Source organism: Ipomoea nil, unplaced genomic scaffold (genome assembly GCF_001879475.1).
Source record: "Ipomoea nil cultivar Tokyo-kokei standard unplaced genomic scaffold, Asagao_1.1 scaffold0706, whole genome shotgun sequence".
NCBI classification, from domain to species: Eukaryota; Viridiplantae; Streptophyta; class Magnoliopsida; order Solanales; family Convolvulaceae; genus Ipomoea; species Ipomoea nil.
This window is the reverse complement of record NW_017617134.1, coordinates 2,761,365-2,780,632: the sequence shown is the minus strand read 5'-3', so window position 1 is coordinate 2,780,632 and position 19,268 is coordinate 2,761,365. Positions and strand designations below refer to the sequence as shown.

The 19,268-nt window shown below is 32.7% G+C and overlaps 1 protein-coding gene across 2 annotated transcripts; it reads right to left on the bottom strand.

Moving 5' to 3' along the window:
• Positions 1–15,949: 15,949 nt before the first annotated feature.
• LOC109176326 (transcription factor bHLH36-like) lies at positions 15,950–17,272 on the bottom strand. Of its 2 annotated transcripts, none has more exons than XM_019325764.1 (3): positions 17,096–17,272; positions 16,596–16,892; positions 15,950–16,063 (listed from the first exon to the last, which is right to left on the bottom strand). In XM_019325764.1, exons 1-3 carry the CDS (start codon positions 17,225–17,227, stop codon positions 15,989–15,991), a joined length of 504 nt encoding a protein of 167 aa, XP_019181309.1. In that variant the 5' UTR covers positions 17,228–17,272; the 3' UTR covers positions 15,950–15,988. The 2 variants fall into 2 exon arrangements, with proteins under 2 accessions (XP_019181309.1, XP_019181310.1); XM_019325765.1 differs by having other exon boundaries at positions 16,596–16,893; positions 17,106–17,272.
• Between the last annotated feature and the right edge of the window lie 1,996 nt (positions 17,273–19,268).

Sequence of the window (19,268 nt, the reverse complement as noted above, 5' to 3'; positions counted from 1 at the left end):
GTGAGCAACACAGACAAATAAAACTTCAATTTTATGTTAGAAAAGAGAAAGAGTCTCAATAATATTTTTTCTTCTTTCCAAAAAAAATGAAATTGAAAATATAAAAGGCGATATGAGATTCTAATTTCATAAAAGTTTTGTTTATGTTAAACTTATGTAAGAGTGATATTCTAAATTCTCTCCAATCAAACAAGCTTTAAAAGACTTGAAAAATGGCCCCGTGTGAATCCAGCAATGGGAGTATGGGACTGAAGTAACGTGAGAATCTTTAACTCTTCTTTTATGTTATATTATATCATGTGCTAAGTTCGGATTATTATTAGTTCATGAAAACGACATACTCAGATACTCCGTATATATTATATTATTATTTATTATGCATACAGTAACTGTGATCAGTAATGCACTAGCTTAATCACGGAGGTTGACCCCACGATAGCCCCTTTTTGCGTATGTATACACATGTGCATTAAAAAAAAAAAAAAAAAAAAAAAAAAAAAAAAAAAAAAAAAAAAACTGATTTCTACACTATCGCCTCCCATCAATTTTAGCGTAGTTGGCAAAGGTTATGATGGGAGGCCATAGTGTAGAAATCAGTTTTTTCTTTTCTTTCCTTTTTTTTTTTTTTTTTTTTTCTATAAAACCATTGTTCAATGTTTTTAAAAAATTTTATAAATAAATACAATTCTGCTTGTTGAGCACCTTGTGCTCAAATGGCATGTAATAACTTTAGGGTTGAAGTTGATTTGGGGATGAAGGTCTCTATTTTTGCAGAGATGAAGAAGGAATCATCCCGATAAGGATAAAAAAATTACCATTATAACCCTATTTCTAACCGTCAACTAACATAATTTTTAACAAAAGACTAAATTGTGTAAAACCATCAAAATCGAGGATTAAATTGAGCACAAAAAAAAGTAATTTAGAATTCAATTGAATAAAATCACTTTATTCGAATACTATATATATTGGGCATTAACTTCTTCCATATTATTCAGAATAGAAACCATTCAAAATATACTACTCCACTATCTAATCTAATAAGTAATAACAAGGGATGAAGGGAACAAATTTTTAAAACTAAAAGCAATCATTGAAGTCAAAAGGAACTACCATGGCAAATCTAAACTACTACAGAATAACCGCTACAGCTCAATTTCTAATGATGTAGGCAAAGTTTTAGTAGTTTACCTTTACTTGTTAAGTTTTTTGCACACAAACTTATCTGCCTTTTTGCGTTTGTGTGTGACTTGGAACAACGCTACATGCGAGGGTTCATCTCCAAACTTTTCTTTTTATCAGAGAACAATAAACCAAATATTAATGTCTTTGCACAACTAGAAATCAGCATTTTTTCGACCACCAAAAAGTGCGAAAAATGCCAAAATTCGGTCGAAAATCCTTGTTCCAACCAATTTTCCGACCACTTTGGAGATTCAGAAAAATCCCCTTCGGTATTTTTGACCACCACATCAAGTAATTACTAAACTGTATTTAAATAATAATCACTAAATGACTTACCAATCTAGGCATGTGCTCAGTGATTGCAGTATATTTCTCAAACAAATAATTACTCGGAGTAACGAGTTATCAATCCACAAGGAAGTGGTGCGTATCAAGCACTAGCTACTAATTTATTCTTGTAAAGCTAATCCTAACGAAAGACATGAATGGTTGATTAAAACTAATTTTAAAAGCAAAGTAGCAGGTTTGTGAAAACAATAGAAAGAGAATGAGATTCTTGGAATTCAAGTATTTAATCACATAGTGCCAATCTTTAGAACAATATTAAATCTGGGTTTAAACAAGTGTGAGAATGCAAACAGGGGAAAGAGTTAGTCCCGTAATCTCTACTCTAAACAAGTAAATATTCACTCTTGTGATATAAACACTCAAACAATATAAGAACAAGCATTCAATATAAATTCCTAACTACTACCATCTCCCTATGTGCAATAATCAAGAATTAATTAAACTCCTCAACATATATATATATATATATATATATATATATATATATATATATATATATATATATATATATATATATATATATATATATATATATATATATATATATATATATATGCCTTCTCCCAAGGTGCAATAGTTAAGTGCAATTGTGTGTGCCCTAAAGTATGCCTAACTCCGGTTATGACACAAAGACAGCTATGAAACGAATAACTATGACCACTAATTACAAGCATCAACAATATAATTCACAATTGCAACACAAGTATAAAACCCAAATATAAATATATTAAGAATCTGAGAGTCAGACACATAGGTTCATAAACACTTTTTACCCAAGAATCTCTAAGAAAACTTAGCCACACATGGCTAGAATGGAATTCATAGCAATAAAAAAGAGTTTACAAATAATCAAAGAGAGTACAAGAATAAACCAAGTGATTCTCCCTAGCTCTTCTTTCTTCCCAAGACAACTTGTAGCTCTTGATTCTCGTCTTTCTTGTCTCCAAAACGCAGCATAGGTCTGCTATGGTTGAGGAAGACGGGATTTTATAGCGGGAACCAAGCGGAGGACGAAAAAGGAAATTTCCGCGCGAAACTAGACTTGGCCTATCCCGACCGTTCGACGCGTCGTTTTCTCGGCTGCTCGCCGAGACGTCTCGTCTCGACGCGTCGAGCCTTCGGTTGAAATCCTCGAACACGTACTCGAAATTCTCGACGCGTCGAGTCTTCGACCGCTTGAACAAAATTGCTACGGGAAACTTTGGACGCGTCGAATCTTCTGTGTACGCGCCTTTCGGTCTACTTTGGCTTCAAACTTGTCCTAGAACTTCCCTTGCTTTTGCAATTGACCTACAATGGTTTCAAAACACTAACAAACACCGTAAAACATTCAAAACAAGTGTAAACCTTATCTAAATGATAAAACAAGGGAATATGCAATTAAAGTATCAATTTCATGAACTTAATCCCAACAAATATATTCAAACTAACACAAAAAACATGTACAATTAAGCTCACATCACATTGGGATTTAACCTGCAGTGTGCAGTGACTGTCGCAATCCCTTGCAATTTGAATAGCTATTTTTTATTCTTCTCGACATTCTTTATAAATTCCTCCTTATCACAGTGGGGCACCCTTTGCCAACGTGTTGCGAACCTCTCGACGTGTCAAACAGTCTTTTGACAGCTCTTTTTGTCAAATATAATATGAATAATTGCCTCATGTTTTCAAAAAAAAAAAAAAAAAAAAGTCTCATCTTTAGAATTCCGATCCACTTATATGATTCCTTTGATAAAATTAAAACAAAACAAATTGTAATTAGTAAAGGAATATTAATTGCATGCATCATGCATGCATACATTCTGTTAATACTCCGTATATATTAGCTGTTCAATTCCATATAATATGGTTAGTGAAGAAATATTAATTACATGCATGCATATATTTTATTAATATATCGTAACAGTTCCCTATGACACTTATAAAGTAATTTACCATTAGCATTTACAAAGTAATTTACCTTGAATTTGTTAAGCCTGAGAAAAATAGTATATATATATATATATATATATATATATGTATATATATATATATATATATATATATATATATATATATGTATATATAGGGTTGAGTTTAAATGAGGACAACAATATATAGAAGACTGTGAGGACAAATAATGGGTACACAACAAATTACTATCATGCACACAATTTAATACATAATGGCACACAAGAATACATGAAAACATCAAGTTTCGAACCCATGCTCTATTAATTAACAAATGTATGCACACGACATACAAACTGTGGCACACGACTACATTCGGCCATGCATACGACATACAGACTAATGGCACACACTACATCTGTCCTCACAATCCTCTATAATATACTTGTCCTCATTTGAACGCAAGTATATATATATATATATATATATATATATATATATATATATATATATATATATTAGCGCTCATATGCGGCGGGGCTTATGGTGCGACGACGATGTGGTGGGGGGTCCAGAAATACACTAACAGTATTAACAATATGCACCAACAGTGTAAGAAAACACACTACAACGAAATGCAAAAAAAAAAAAAAACATAGTACACCAAAAAAAATACACCATATAACTCATCACCACCTCTAATGGTGTATTTTCGAACACTGTATGGTGCATTTACTCACACCTAATGATGTGTTTTTTGGTAGTACGTACCTAATGTGTGTGTTTTTGTGGTGCATTTCATAACGTTGATGGTGTATAATCACTCAATTGTTGGTGACGCCGCACGGGAGGACCCTGCCGCACCTGAACCTATCTCTCTCTTTCTCTATATATATATATATATAAGGTATTTCCGACTACCAATGGTAATGGACAAAAATAAACACCAATTTAAAAATCAAACTGCCGGCACATTTCCGATCACTTTTATATGGTGGTGGAAAGTTCCAACTACGTACTTTTTCGCACACCGCAATCCTTCGATGGAAAAATGAAAAAATCTCACTTTTTCCGACCACTTTTTATGGTTGTCAGAAAAGTGGTAAAAAATTTAATAATTCGCAGCTGTGGTGAGAAACAAAGGTGTTTATGCTTTCTAAGGTTGTTGGAAAATTCTCTAACAAACTATGATTACCATTCTATTTTATTAAGAAAAGGGTTAAATAAGACTTTAAATTTTATACGAAAATTAATTATACTCTTAAATTTTAAAAAATTATAATTAAGTACATTAATTTGTTATTTTTGTGTATCTGGGTTCAATAGCCAGATATGTATTGTTAATAACCAATAATTAAGGTTCCTAAAATCAAAACCAACAACCAACAATCAATGAACAGTAATTGGTCGTCTTCATCACTAAAGAAGGTTACAAGCGGACTGTGTTCTTCAGTGGTAAAGGTGACTAGTAACCGTTCGATGGTCGTCGATAGCGATTTCGGTTGCCGAAACCTTAATTATATTAATTATTATTGATATTTAATCGACTATTAAGCCCAATGTACAAAAATTACTAGTTGATGCGTTTAGCTATAACTTTTTGTTAGGAACACTTGTATTAAGATTTTGATGATACCAATGTAACCTAGAATGTAGACCCCTAACCTTTGTTATTTGTAAATCGCTACTTTCGTCCTGGACGAGAGTTGCCATAACTCACACTGTAATTCGTGTTAAGCTAGTCAAACACACGAAAACGAGTTATGCTTAGATGTTACGGCTATCAAGACGAAAGAAGGTTCAAGACATGAAGCATGAAGCGTCTACAACGAAAGATAATCGGGAGTTGTCATCTACCACGAAGAGACAGTCTTATTTATGACAATCCTTCAAGACATTCTTCGTCTTCAATAACAAGAAGAATGTCTTCACTGTCTGACTTGACAACATCCTAGGAACAAAATGACCTCAACTTGTGGGACACGCATACCAAGGAGCATTAAATGAAGACGTACTATTTCCTGAAGCTAAAGGACAAAACCCTAAGGCTCTCCATACCATCAACGGCTACAAGGTACAACCTCATTAATGGAGCATTTAATTCGGGAAGCTCCCCGGTCCTTACCCACTGGACAATAGATTTAAAAATTCATCTCCCTCCAACGGATGAATTTTTCCTCACCTATATAAACCCACCTTCACTAACTAAGATGGTGCTGGTTCTCATCACTCGATCTATCTATAAGCAAAAGCTCTTAAACGCTCTCAGCTCTCTCAAGCTTTTGTGAACCAGTGTTAAGGTGCAAAGATACTTGAAGAAGTTCATTGATACTCATCTTACACCTTAAAGAAGTCTTGCAACTTGTACGAAGCAATCATTCCTCATCAGTCAAGACTTCATCACGTTGGAGAAATCAGAAATCATTTTCTACCAACCTCAACTCTGAAGAAGACGTTGATAGAGGCGGAGTAAACTCGCGGAGTTGAAAAACCTACGAAGGCTGTCCGGCTTAGTGATCAAGGAAGTCTTTGTGTAATTGTACTAACGAGTGATAGTGCAATCCTTCCATAAGTTGTGGAAGAAGAGTGGAGTAGGCAAAGTTGGCCGAACCACTATAAAAACTCTCGTCTCCTTATCTTCTCGATCATTTACTTTATTTATTTCTTGCATCATATCATCTCTCACGAAAGTTTTCTAATAACGAACTGTTAGGAACATTGTATTAGGATTTTGATGATACCAATGTAATGTAGAAAAGTAAACCCCTAACCATTAGCTTTTTCTAATCGCTGCTTTCGTCCTAGACGAAAGTTGCCATAACTCCCCTGTAATTCGTGTTAAGCTAGACAAACACACGAAAATGAGTTATGACTAGATGTTAGGGTCTCCAAGGCGAAAGAAGACACGAGACATGAAGAACAGCAACGAGAATCAAATAGGAGTTGTCAAACAAGCACGGAAGGACAGTGTTGGTGAAAGACAATCTTTATCAAGCATTACTTCTTTTCATCAACGAGAAGAATGTTTCACCAATCTGATTTGACAACATCCTAGGACAATAAGGACTTCATCTTATGGGACACGCTTTTCAAGAAGCATTAAATGAAGACGTACCATCTCTTGAAGCTAAAGGACAAAACCCCAGTGCTCTCCATACCCTCAACGGCTACATGGTACAACCTCATTAATGGAGCATTTAATGCATGAAGCTCCCCGGTCCTTGTCCACTGGTTAAAAGGTTCGAAAATCTCATCTTCCTCCAACGGATGGATTTTCATCACCTATATAAACTCACCTTCATCAACTAAGAAGGTGCTGGTTCATTATCACTCAACTTACTCACTTACAAAAGCTCTTGAAAAGTCTACAATTTACTAAAAGCTTTTGTGAACCAGTTTTGAGGTGTTAAGTTACTTGAAGAATCTTTTATCTTACACCTCAAGGAAGTCTTGGCAATTGTTTGAAGCAATCATATCTCAGAGTCAAGACCTCATCGTTGGAAAATTCAAGAAATCATTTTCTACCAATCTCAACTCAGGAGAAGAAGTTGATAGAGGTGGAGTAAACTCGAGGAGTTGAAAAACCTACGAAGGCTGACCGGCTTAGTGATCAAGGAAGTCTTTGTGTATTTGTACTAAGAGTGATAGTGCAATCCTTCCAACAGTTGTGGAAGAAGAGTGGAGTAGGCAACTTTGGCTGAACCACTATAAAATCTCGTGTCCTCTCTATCTCTTTACTTACGCTTTTCTTTTTGTTCTCATATCTTTCCATTATTATCGTTACCGAAAATTCGTCTAATTACGCAAACTCGTGCAAAGTATATAAATCAATTCATCTTATCCGCTGCGCCACCCCCCCCCCCCCCCCCCTCTAGACTCTCATCTCATTCTATCGGGACCAACACGAACAACCCGTGCAAAGCAAGTAAACGAACTTAACATTTTCGCCGTGCCAAACCACCGAAAGGTTATTTTTTGGCAAAACACGAAAAGAGTCTATTCACCCCCCTCTAGACTCTCGCTACAACTCTACCGGGACCAACACTTTTTAAAGTTTATGAGACTAACTAATTTTTATTTTTTTTTTTGTATAAAATTGAATAACTTATTAGACTATTTTTCCTATTAATTTTAAATTTTCAACCATGCATGTGGTTGTAGAAATTTTTTATCACCGAATAGTTAGAAATTGTCATCATTGGCCTATCCGTCCAAATTAAAGTTCCATATTCTCCATATTTCCAATAAAAAGAGTTTGGTCAAAACATTCTTTTCCATTTTATTTGTATTATTACTCCTTTTAAAAGGTGTGTCAAACCTAACTACACCCTTTAAAAGAGTTGCATGAAAACACTGCTAATTTCCATTTTCTAACATTTCATATTCTACCTGAAATGTTACACAACACAAATGTGTAAAGACTTGAAGATGAGGGTAAAGACTACCTAAATGTTGACATCACAAATAATCGATACTCTCTTATAGGACAGGCATGGATCACACTATATGTAATCCCTAGCCACTTTTCCATACGTGTGTGATTATTTAATTTGGAGTTATAAAATGTATAAATAATCACATCCACAGTTGGATAATGGATAAGAATTTATAAATGTGAGGTATTTTTAATCACGATTAAGTTTACAAAGGTACAAGTAATTATCTAGGATGGAGACTATGTCTTATATTTTGAGTTTTTGTGTCTTGTGTTATGAAGTTGTGTACCTTAAGACTTAAGAGTATGAACTCTGTACGTTATGATTGCAGTTTTTTTTTTTTTTTTTTTTTGAACGTGTAAATTAAACTAAGGCTAAAATTGTTTGGTTGGTGAGGTGACAACTGACCAAATTTTAATGGAACAATGTTTTTTTTTTTTTTTGGTGAGATTATATTCAAGGTACAATGTTTACTTCGCTTTCTTTGATTGGAAAAACACATTTTTGTTATAAATATAATCATTATGTGGACATTATTATAGATTATATAACAGTTGTAACGGTTCATGTATTTATGTCTTCATTATGTCTTCCGTTACATTTGTATATTATATATAGATGTGTTATGGTTGTATGGAATACAGATGAATGAGATGGTCTTGCCTCTTACTTTCTCTCTTGACTTATCTCATACTTCTTCTTTCTACAATTCCTTTGATCGTTTGAGCTAATGGGTTACAACACGTTATCAGCACGATCAATATCGGTGAACGCTACAATTTAATTACGATCTCCTAAAATGCTATACAATGTGAATGTATAAATTTCGTTTTGGAAATCTGTGCTGTTGTGCTTTCATTTGATTATAATTTCTTTACATAATTAATATATATGAAATTGTTTGCGGTTATATGCCATAATACAATTTTACCGTGTGGGTTCTCGAGATGAAACTTTTGGCAGGTTAGCTTTTGTTGCTGAAGAAAATCGTTTTTCCGTGAGGCCGACTTCCCCGCTCCGCTCTGCGCCCTTGAATTGGCCAGCGACCCAAACGAGATCAGGTTGCATCGATGGAGGCCTCGCCGGCAGTCCGGTCATTGCATGGCCGATCGGAGGGCCTAGATGGTGTTGGGGGCGTGTCGAGAACGTCCCAGCCGGTCAGATTGATGATCGGAGCTCTCCGGGTTTTTCCGGAATCTGTTGCGAAGCCGGCGAGTTTTCGGTCGCACCAGAGGAGGCGTCGCAGCAGCGCTGAATTTCCACAGCCGCTGCCCGCTGGAGACCTCAAGGTAGAAGAAGGCAAGGTCAGATTGAATTTACTGAATTTCGTAAAATGCTATTCTCTCTTACAAAATGGCATAGAGATACTATAAATAAGGTGAAGTTAGATATGTGCAGACATGTTTTAGGAAACAATGTGATGTTTTATATGTTTATGCAGACTTTAGAAAAATTCATATTTGATAAACAAAAATGACATTGGCTAATGCACGAAAATGAGAGTCTAAATATTCTTTCGGAACTTCACTTGATGCCAAACCCAATATGTTGTTAGTTATGTGTGGCAACGATTTTCTTCAGCAACAAAAGCTATGGTCCTAGCTGCTATCGAAGCTCCATCTACAAATGGATAAGGACTCGGTCGTAGTGTATAGGAGTTTTTGAAAATAAGGGAGCAATAACCACTTTCTTGTTCTAAACAAGATGGGGTATTGCTCCTTTATTTCTATTTATTTTTTTATTCAATTTTCGAATCAAATTAGGTTTTTCTATTTTAATTAAGTTAAAATAAGGTAAAGAAGATAATATTGAATTTAATTATCCATATTGAATCTAATTTTATTTCAAATTTGAATAAAATTTCATTAAAAAAAAATAGTCTAATTAAAAATGATTTATAGATATTTTTTATAATTTATTTCTATTTTTTTTTCTAAAATAGAAAAAATTCTAAATAGAATTTAGAAATTATACTAGAATATAGATAAATATCTATAATTTGTAATTAGAAAAAAAATGAAAAAATAAGAACATAGTCTGGGGGCGGATGTAGCCAAGTGGATTAAGGCGGTGGATTCACTCAAGTTGACAAGTTTCAATAGCTTCCATGCCTGTTGAATGTTAAATTTATTTGCATAAATTTTTTAGGCATGCCTGAAAATTCTGATAGACGCAGATTGAAAACTAAATTGGTGAAAAATACTTGTTGAATTCCTTTTGGCATGATTTTTTTTTTCTGGAGAACCTACACTTATGATATTTAATGTCTTTAAAAAGATTTTCTCAAAAATATGCTTTGGTTATTCCAGAAAAATTTGTAAAGTTTTGGTAGTGTGTTGCCAATTATTTTTCTGCCTGGAGCAATGTTGAAAAAATTTTCGGAAAAATACTTCCACACCTTGGATTGACATGAAAATTTTTATGTACATTCTAGATTTGCTGAACTTCGTATCTCAAAAAAATTTTTGCCAAAATGTGTTACCGTTTCCCCCCAGAAAATTCTGCAATTTGGGTCAAAGTTCCTGAAATTTGCTATCAATTTCAGTATCTTGAATTATTTGAGCACCTTGAGAAGTTGATTATTTGAGAATATACACATATATTTGCATGATGATAGTAATACTCACATTGCATCAGACTTGGTATTTGAATGCCTAATTGGTTTTTGGGATAGCAAATTATGATGTTGGCAACACAGTTTCATTTGTTCATAAAGTGCTCAGAATTTGAGAACTTCTATTTGTTCAAATTTGCTTTGTAGCTACGTGAACCATAAAACAAAGAGGATTTGTTGTTTTCTCTTGTTGATAACAAATATTTGCTATAGGCCATGAATGCTACAACGTGAAGCAAACTTTTAAGACAAATATTTTTAAAGGCATAGTATTATTGAGCTTTAAATCATAAAACAGTGAGATAGTTCTGTTAAGGTGCACCTGTCGTTGCTAAACCTTAGATTGCATGTGATTAAATGCTACTATGACCTGTTAAATTTATTTGCATAAAATTTGTTAGGCTTACTACTGCCCGGGCATTGTACAATGCTCTTAGCTTTGCTCACATTTTAACAATGATATGGAGCGGGATTATATTACGAGAGTTGTGGCTTCACCAGAAGTGAAAATTCGACAAGATTTTTTTGAATGTTTGGTGTCTAATTTCATCAACATACTACGAGATGTTAGCTCCATGCATGCAGGTCATATTTTTGCTCATATTATTTATGACATTTTTTTTTCGGAAAGTAAATTAAGCATTTTTGGAGGAAATATTTTTTTGGGGACCTTCAAAATTGAAAAACCAATATGTTGATCCACTACATATCACATACGCTAGTACAAGATGCATTTCCCTATCTGCGTTCATTTTTTTTAGTATGCAACCTTTCTAGCTATATCCCATCATGAGAAATCAACAGTGATGGTTGCATTATGAGATCTTTTCTCGGCATTAGGGGGAGATTTGAAATTTTCTAATTAATTAAATGCCGAGAAATTGATAAAAATCTTATGTACTAGCCTTAAAGAACCAGAAGTTCAGACATTGAACAAATTATCTGCTAGAAATCCCAAGGAGTGACTAAGTCCATAGAAAATATCTTAAGAGTTGAAATCCCCAACTAGGACTAAACATCTCTACCATTATGCCAGAAGCATATATTGGTTTAAGAATTTACAAAACTAGATCTAGTGTAGAAATTCCGTCACTCCAGAAATATAGAAATTTTATCCTGAAGATATTCGTCTAGAAGGCGAAAACACCCCAGTAAAATTGTAGGTGCACCAAATAACTAAAATACTGGGGAAGCGGAACAACCAAATCCAAATACTTTTGGGAAATGTCATATATTTGGTTGATACAAAATTGCCATGTGTATAAAAGATATCTACAAAGCTGTTACAGTTGTCGACAACATATTTTGCCTCTATTGCTCATAAATACTTAAGTCTGGATCCAGAAATGAAAATAGTAGTATAACGCCTGTAGCGTGCTAACTGTTTTCATAGAAAATAGCAATTAAGGCATACAAATCAGAATTCGCTAATAAAAGGCGAGTGGAGGGTTTTCGCAGAGACCCAATATTAGTCATGGCTTTATATTCCGCTATTCAATAAAACTAGCAGTAAATAAATTAGATATGTAGCTAATAGTTATAGTTATCACATATTTATATGGGTAACTTGTTACTTATATTTAAAATCCTTGATGGATTTTCTCAAAATGTGATGAATGAAAATCACAAAATAAGAAGTATAGAAGTTAGTAAGTTACTAACTATGATCTTTCTTATAGTCAATAAATTGACTAAAGGTATTTTCTCCCCCATAACAAAGTATGAAAATATATTATCATAAACATGCCTAGTAATGTTATATGTGATTGGAAAACTCAAATATCGTTTCCTCTTGAAAATATCCTAAATATATCCTCTAGTTTATCTTGAAAATCCCTAATGGATATATAATTCTCGAAATGAGGATTTATTTAAGTGCCATTATTTACTTTTTAGAGAGTTGCGAATGGGGTTATTATCCTCATATAGAAGGAATAATATGTACCATTATGTGCTCAATAAAGAGTTGATAATGGACTTATTTATTATCTCAGTCAATATTTATGGTGTAAACATCAATGAAATATATAAAGAGCTTGATAATGTTAAGTTATGAGATAAGATAACGAATAGCAAATCAAGGTAAAAATACTCATATTGATGCTTTTTGGCATGAAGTCATCATACTTGTTACAGATAAAAATGTATATAGTTTTTCATGATATAAAATACCTTAATCCACATGAACTCCAGAAGAGTGATAAAATATTTGTTCAGAAGGTTTGCTCCAGTGACAAGTTAGCAAATATATACCTACAAAATATCCATAAGATTGATATGGGTAGATAAAGAAAAATTATTATATTTAGGGGGAGCAACAAAATATAAACTATAAATAATTTTATTGGTCCAGATGATCATGAGAAAATATGATAAATTCTAATGACAATCCTGAAAGATTATACCATATCCCTTCTCTACACCCTTTAGAAACAATGATTTACAGGAAATATAGAATTTGAAGATTGTTATCTTCAGGGGGAGACATGAAGTACATTCACTCGAATCAATCCTGTAGATTGGTCAATCATGTAAATTGGGTCTTAAAAGGACTAATAGTTATACTTTTTGCAGCATATACATACCATGTACTCTTTTTCTCACTAAGTTTTTCCCAATGGGTTTTCTAGTGTGATTTTTAACGAGGCATGAGTATGATATAGTAATGACAATGGGGAAAATTGCAAAATAATTGGTTAATAAATGAACAAACTCCAAAATCCTGAAGATTATGCAGATTATGCCCTGAAGGCTAATGGTGTACTCCTTTTCCCTTAACTAAGTTTTTCCCACAGGGTTTTCTTAAGTTAAGGTTTTTAATGAGGCGACCAATACAATATATGTTTTTACATATATCATGTACTCTTTTCTTCAACTAGGTTTTTTCCCACGTGGTTTTCCTAGTGAAGTTTTTAATGAGGCATGAATATATTTTCTATTGTACTCTTTTCTTGTCTAGGTTTTTTCCACAGGGTTTTCCTAGCAAGTTTTTAACGAGGCAAGGTCATGGATAAATAATGTCCAAGGGGGAGTGTTATAAATATAATCATTATGTGGACATTATTATAGATTATATAACAGTTGTAACGGTTCATGTATTTATGTCTTCATTATGTCTTCCGTTACATTTGTATATTATATATAGATGTGTTATGGTTATATGGAATACAGATGAATGAGATGGTCTTGCCTCTTACTTTCTCTCTTGACTTATCTCATACTTCTTCTTTCTACAATTCCTTTGATCGTTTGAGCTAATGGGTTACAACAATTTTTTGGTAAGATATTTATTGTAAATGACATTTCAAGTTTGCCTCAAATTCCGGGTCATAGTTTGCCTCTCAAATAAAAGCTTTTAGACTACCTTTTATTAGTACAATTCCTTTTTACGTACTAAAATATCAAAAAAAAGTTATCAAAAAAAAAATATCAAATAAAAGAATTAGTTTTATCACGTTTAGCTACCCAATTGATACAATTGTTAATTAGGTCCATACAACAATTAATCCATGATATCATTTGTCAATTTATATGCCTTAATTTTTCTTTTTATGTTAGATTTTGGCAAGCTCAAATGTTCAAATTGATATTTTAATTTTTTTTTAATTAAATCACAAGGTCAGACTTATCTCTATTCGTATCAGACTGAGTTTTGAACTTTCGATCTTTCTTAAGGAATGAAAGTGCACAGATAGCATAACCACTCACCTCAACCAAGCTGGTTACTAAAATTTTTATTTTAATCTTATGAAAATAAAAATGTTCAATAAGACTCACAAACTGTCCTAGTCAAATATTAATAATATGAAATTTGGCATGATTCAATTAATGAGTTGTTCAAATTCACTTTATTAATTTGATATTAATCAAATGAAGTCAACATCTAGCTTAATGGCACATAAGTGCACGTGCAAGATCAGATCATGATTCATCATTCCCAGTTATTTTGCGTGGCTAATTAATGTAAATAATGTACGAGTGGATCCATCCTTATACCGTGGACCAGAGTTCACACTGCACTGTGAATCTTAATTTATACTGTGAATCTTAATTTATATGTATGTGCTTGTCTTGTGACTTTTTGTATCTTGCGTTATAAAATTTTGTACTTTAAGAGTATTAGCTATGTACCTGACCACAAATAAATAAGTTGTGTAACACATAACATATTGCGTGTCTTATATTATGACTTTGTGTGTCTTGTGTTATGAAATTTTGTGCCTATGAACATATATAAGTTATGTACCTAATCAAATTTGAAAATAAGTCAATATATAACATATGTTTGTGTCTTGTTTTGTGATTTTTTGTGCCTTATTTTATGAAATTTTATACTTTAAAGAGTATAAATTCTGTAGTTGGAATAAATTAGTAGACACACAACATAAAAGTTTGAAAAAATTAAAATCTAAAGATCAAAATAACGTCTTTTTTTTTTTTTTTTATCTAAAGTGTACAATGTTATGTAAATCATGTTCCGTGATATAAATTGCCGCTGACGATGGATTTATATTTAAGAATATAATATAATTTTATATTTTCTTCTCTTTCACTTTTAAGTAGGACTATTTAATTCTTTGATTTGATGCTTCAAACAAAAAAGTAAAAAAGATATTTGATGTGACAAACCTGAAGTGTATAATTTTAAATATTCTTTCTCTTTCACTTGTAAATGAGAAAACGACCAACCGCCGCAAGCCGCAAGCCGCAAAACAAGAATTTAAAAAGCCGAAAATTAAACATTATTTAGCATGTACTCAAAAAAAAAAAAAAAAAAAAAAAAAAACATTAGTTAGCAACTTAGCCACCTCAACAACCCTTCTTTTTAATCTCCTTCGGCCCTAGTTGTGAAGAACTCAGTACTCTTATATCGTACACTAAAATCTACTTTACATTGTCGACTTTTTAAAAAAAAAAAAAAAACCATTATTTACTTTGATCCAAAACACATTCAGATTATGTACATGTGGTTAACATATTATGTAATTTTAATTAATAAATTATATGCCTATTACCACTAACATATTATGTATTTGCAATTAATGAAATTATGTACCAATTACAATTAACGTATTATGTACATATAGTTAACGTGTTATATGTATCTAATTAATAAATTATATATGCAGAGTGAATCTTGATTTAAAAATTTCACCTTAATTTTTCTTTTACAAATAAAATTAATAAATAAGACATAATTTTTCTTTTACAAATAAAATTAATATATAAGACATATATCATTAAAAAACTCTAATTGAAATTCTTTAAATGATACTTATATATAGTGATTTTTTTACACTATTAAATAAACATATCTGTATATAAAATCATTACTTTCGGTAAATAAATTTGGTTCATAAAAGTTAAGTACATAAGTTTACAATCGTAGGTACATAAATTCATTGTTTAAGGTATATATAGCATATACATAAATATAGTGTTCTAAGTAAATAGATTCACTACAATATATTGTTCCAAAATGCGGCATATGACAACCTTATAATTGATATCATTATATGCTAGAAATAAAGTTCTTCAAGCGTTCTTGAACTCTATTGGTATCCATTCCAAGTCTAGGTGAAAATGCCTATCCAACAAAAAATCAAGAAAAACAATTAAAGTTGTCATCACTCATCATGAAACACATATCAAGAGCAACTAAAGACAGATGAACATATATGCAACCAAAATATGCATGATGGAATTATGAGTAGTGTTGCAAAAATCGCGCCAAATCAGTGTCTAGGCGCTGACGAACTGCCACTAGTGAAAATTATGCAATTTCCGACCACCTGAAAGTGATCTTAAATCAAGTTGATACCAAAAAGTGATCGGAAATAGCAAGAAAGGTTTTTCCGGATACCAAAAGTGATCGGAACAAGGCTTTCGACTTGATTTAAGATCACTTTCAGATAGTCGGAAATTTCATAATTTCCAGTAGTGTGCCTAGCGTATCACTATAATCGGTGGTCTAGGTAGCCGACTAGGCTGCCTAGGAACCTTAGGTGCTAGGCGCCTCTTGAGCGTTCGATGAGCGCCTAGTGATGTTTTCAACCATGCATGCTTATGAGCAATTAAAGCAGATAAAAATTCCTGTTTGTTTAATTTGTTTGTTATACCTTGCTAAGAATTGTGTGGTAAATCTTGAGACCCATAGTGGAGCTGTAAGCACTCACAACTTCAACGCCTTCTTCTTTGAGAATACAAAAGACTTTGTGCAACTTAAGGTTTTTGTTCTCCGACCCACACACTATATTTATCTCCAAAATTTCACCCGTCTCACTTTCATTCACGCTTATTATTACCACTGGTAATTGTAGACTATCCTTTCTTGCTTTCAGCTCATTAACGTTTCCCTCTAGTTGTTTAATGTAGTCAGTGGCTTCACCCAACAAATCGAACGCCGGCGATTTTTCCTGTACGTCGGCAAGAAACCATTAATCCGACCCAAACTGAAAAAATTATGGTCACTTTAAATGTCAAAAATAACTAATTCATGTGAAAAACCATCTTCAATGGACGTTGTGTGCTCCTAATATAAAAATTGCTGATATGACAGACAGGAAGGAATGAATATAATGGAAGGATCTAATCGAGAACGTAATAAATTATAGTATACCAGAAGCGGAAGAGTGTTTTTACGAGAGACGAGAGAGGCGAGGCGACGGTAAAGATCTTTCATTTGCTGCCGGCGATTTTTCTCCGTCAAATTCCGGCCAGGTCTCGGCGGTGAGCTGCTGGTGGGCTTCATGTTTTAATATAATTGGGCTAATTAACAACCCTTATTTGTAATGGAATGCATGGGCAATGGACTGTACTGTGGGCATGCCTATATATATATATATATATATATATATATATATATAGGTATAAAATCTGTATCCACGTCAGTCGTGTAAGGGTTCAAAACGACGTCGTCTGAAATACATAAAAAAAAATACTTCCTTCCTTGTCATTTGTCTTCCGAATTCGTTCCTCTATTCACAATTTTAAAACTCTATATTCACAATTTTTTATCTCAATATTCACAATTGCAGAATATTCACAATTACAAAACTCTATATTCACAATTATGTCAATAGTATAACACAATTTTTGGATCTATATTCTCAATTTTTGAACTCTATATTCATAATTTTTGAATTTTATATTCAAAAAAAAAAAAATCTTTGACTAACAAATTGGTATCACTAACAGCACTGTTATTTTAAAGGCCCAACGTCGTTTTGGACTAGGGTCCATGACATAACAATTGCGTACAAGACACATTGCACGCGAAATATGTCGTTTTCATAAATTAATAAGTTGTATTAAGAGTTATTGACTTGCACATCACGTCTGCTGACTGCTGACTTGCACACACCGCCCCAGTTGTTTATTTTTCTTTAGAGCAAACTCATCAATATTGTTTTTTTTTTTTTTTTTTTTTTTCCACAACGTTTTAGAAGCCATATAACATAGAGGGAGGGGGAAACAAATTAAAATGAAAAGTTAATAAAAAAAAATAAGTTCTTGTTATGCGCTCAGCTAGCGCGTGTAGTATTTGCGCTTATTGGACGGGGCGAGCGAGACCTACACACCTACTGAGTGAGTTGCCTTTTGTTTTTTACCTGCAGTAAGTCCCACTAAAAACTTATATTTGTAAAAGTTAGGAGTCGTTTACCAAAATGAAAAAATAGAGAATTTTTTTGAAAACAACAAAGAATATAATTGGAGAAATGAAAGAATGAAAAATAAAAACTTGTTTCCTAAAATCTATTCTCTAATTTCCTATCTTCTCCCCCTTTCTCCCCATGTATGTTTTTGGAGAACTCTTATTTGGACTTTTCCAAATAAAGGAATGGAAGATACATGCGTGAATAGTTGCTAGGCGGCAACTTATATCGTGCACCGCGGTGCATAATCGATTATGCACCGCGCGTTAGATAATACAGTGTGTCTAAACCGACACTGTCAAAACGACGTTGTTTTATTTAATGAAAAGAAACATAATCTTCGCAAAAAAATAACTCTGTTCTTCAGTTTCATTTTGTATACACTACAATTTCAGTTCAACACAACTATAGTTTCATTTCGATATAACTACAGTTTCATTCAATATTTATACACTCAAATATGTGAAAATGTTATTTAATTTTATTTTATATACACTATAATTTCATTAAAACACAACTACATGATAATTTGAATATAATTACAGCTTCATTGTACAATATACACTCAAATATGTGAAATGTTATTCAGTTTCATTTTATATATACTGTAGTTTCATTTCACCACCACTACAGTATCATTTTGATATAACTGTAATTTCATTTGATAACATAAAAATAATATGTGAGTCAGTGTCGATTTAGACACACTGTAGTGTCTGACGTGCGGTGCCTAATCGATTATGCACCGCAGTGCACGATATAACCAGAGTCCGGGGGTTTGAATAGTTATTTGGACTTCTTCCTCCGATCCTATTCTTTCTTTATTCTTCTTCCTCCTCCTCCTCCTTATCATATTATTATTATTATTATTATTATTATTATTATTATTATTATTGTTGTTGTTGTTGTTGTTGTTGTTGTTGTTGTTGTTGTTGTTGTTGTTATTATTATTATTATTATTATCTTTTTTTTTTCTTTTTTCCTTTTTCTTCCCATTATGTACACAAGTTGTTGTTGTTGTTGAAATGTAAATATGCTATATGCGATGATTATATTTAATAAAATCAGAAAATTAGTGGAGTGAAAAACTGGAGGAATGAGGAATAAAAATTACACTACTGGAAATTCTGAAATTTC

Coding starts and splice junctions, on each gene's coding strand:
- LOC109176326 (XM_019325764.1), bottom strand. CDS start 17,227: ATGAAGCCCACCAGCAGCTCACCGCCGAGACCTGGCCGGAATTTGACG. Junction 16,893..17,095: donor AAAACACTCTTCCGCTTCTG/GTATACTATAAT, acceptor GCCGACGTACAG/GAAAAATCGCCGGCGTTCGA. Junction 16,064..16,595: donor ACCACACAATTCTTAGCAAG/GTATAACAAACA, acceptor TTTGTTGGATAG/GCATTTTCACCTAGACTTGG.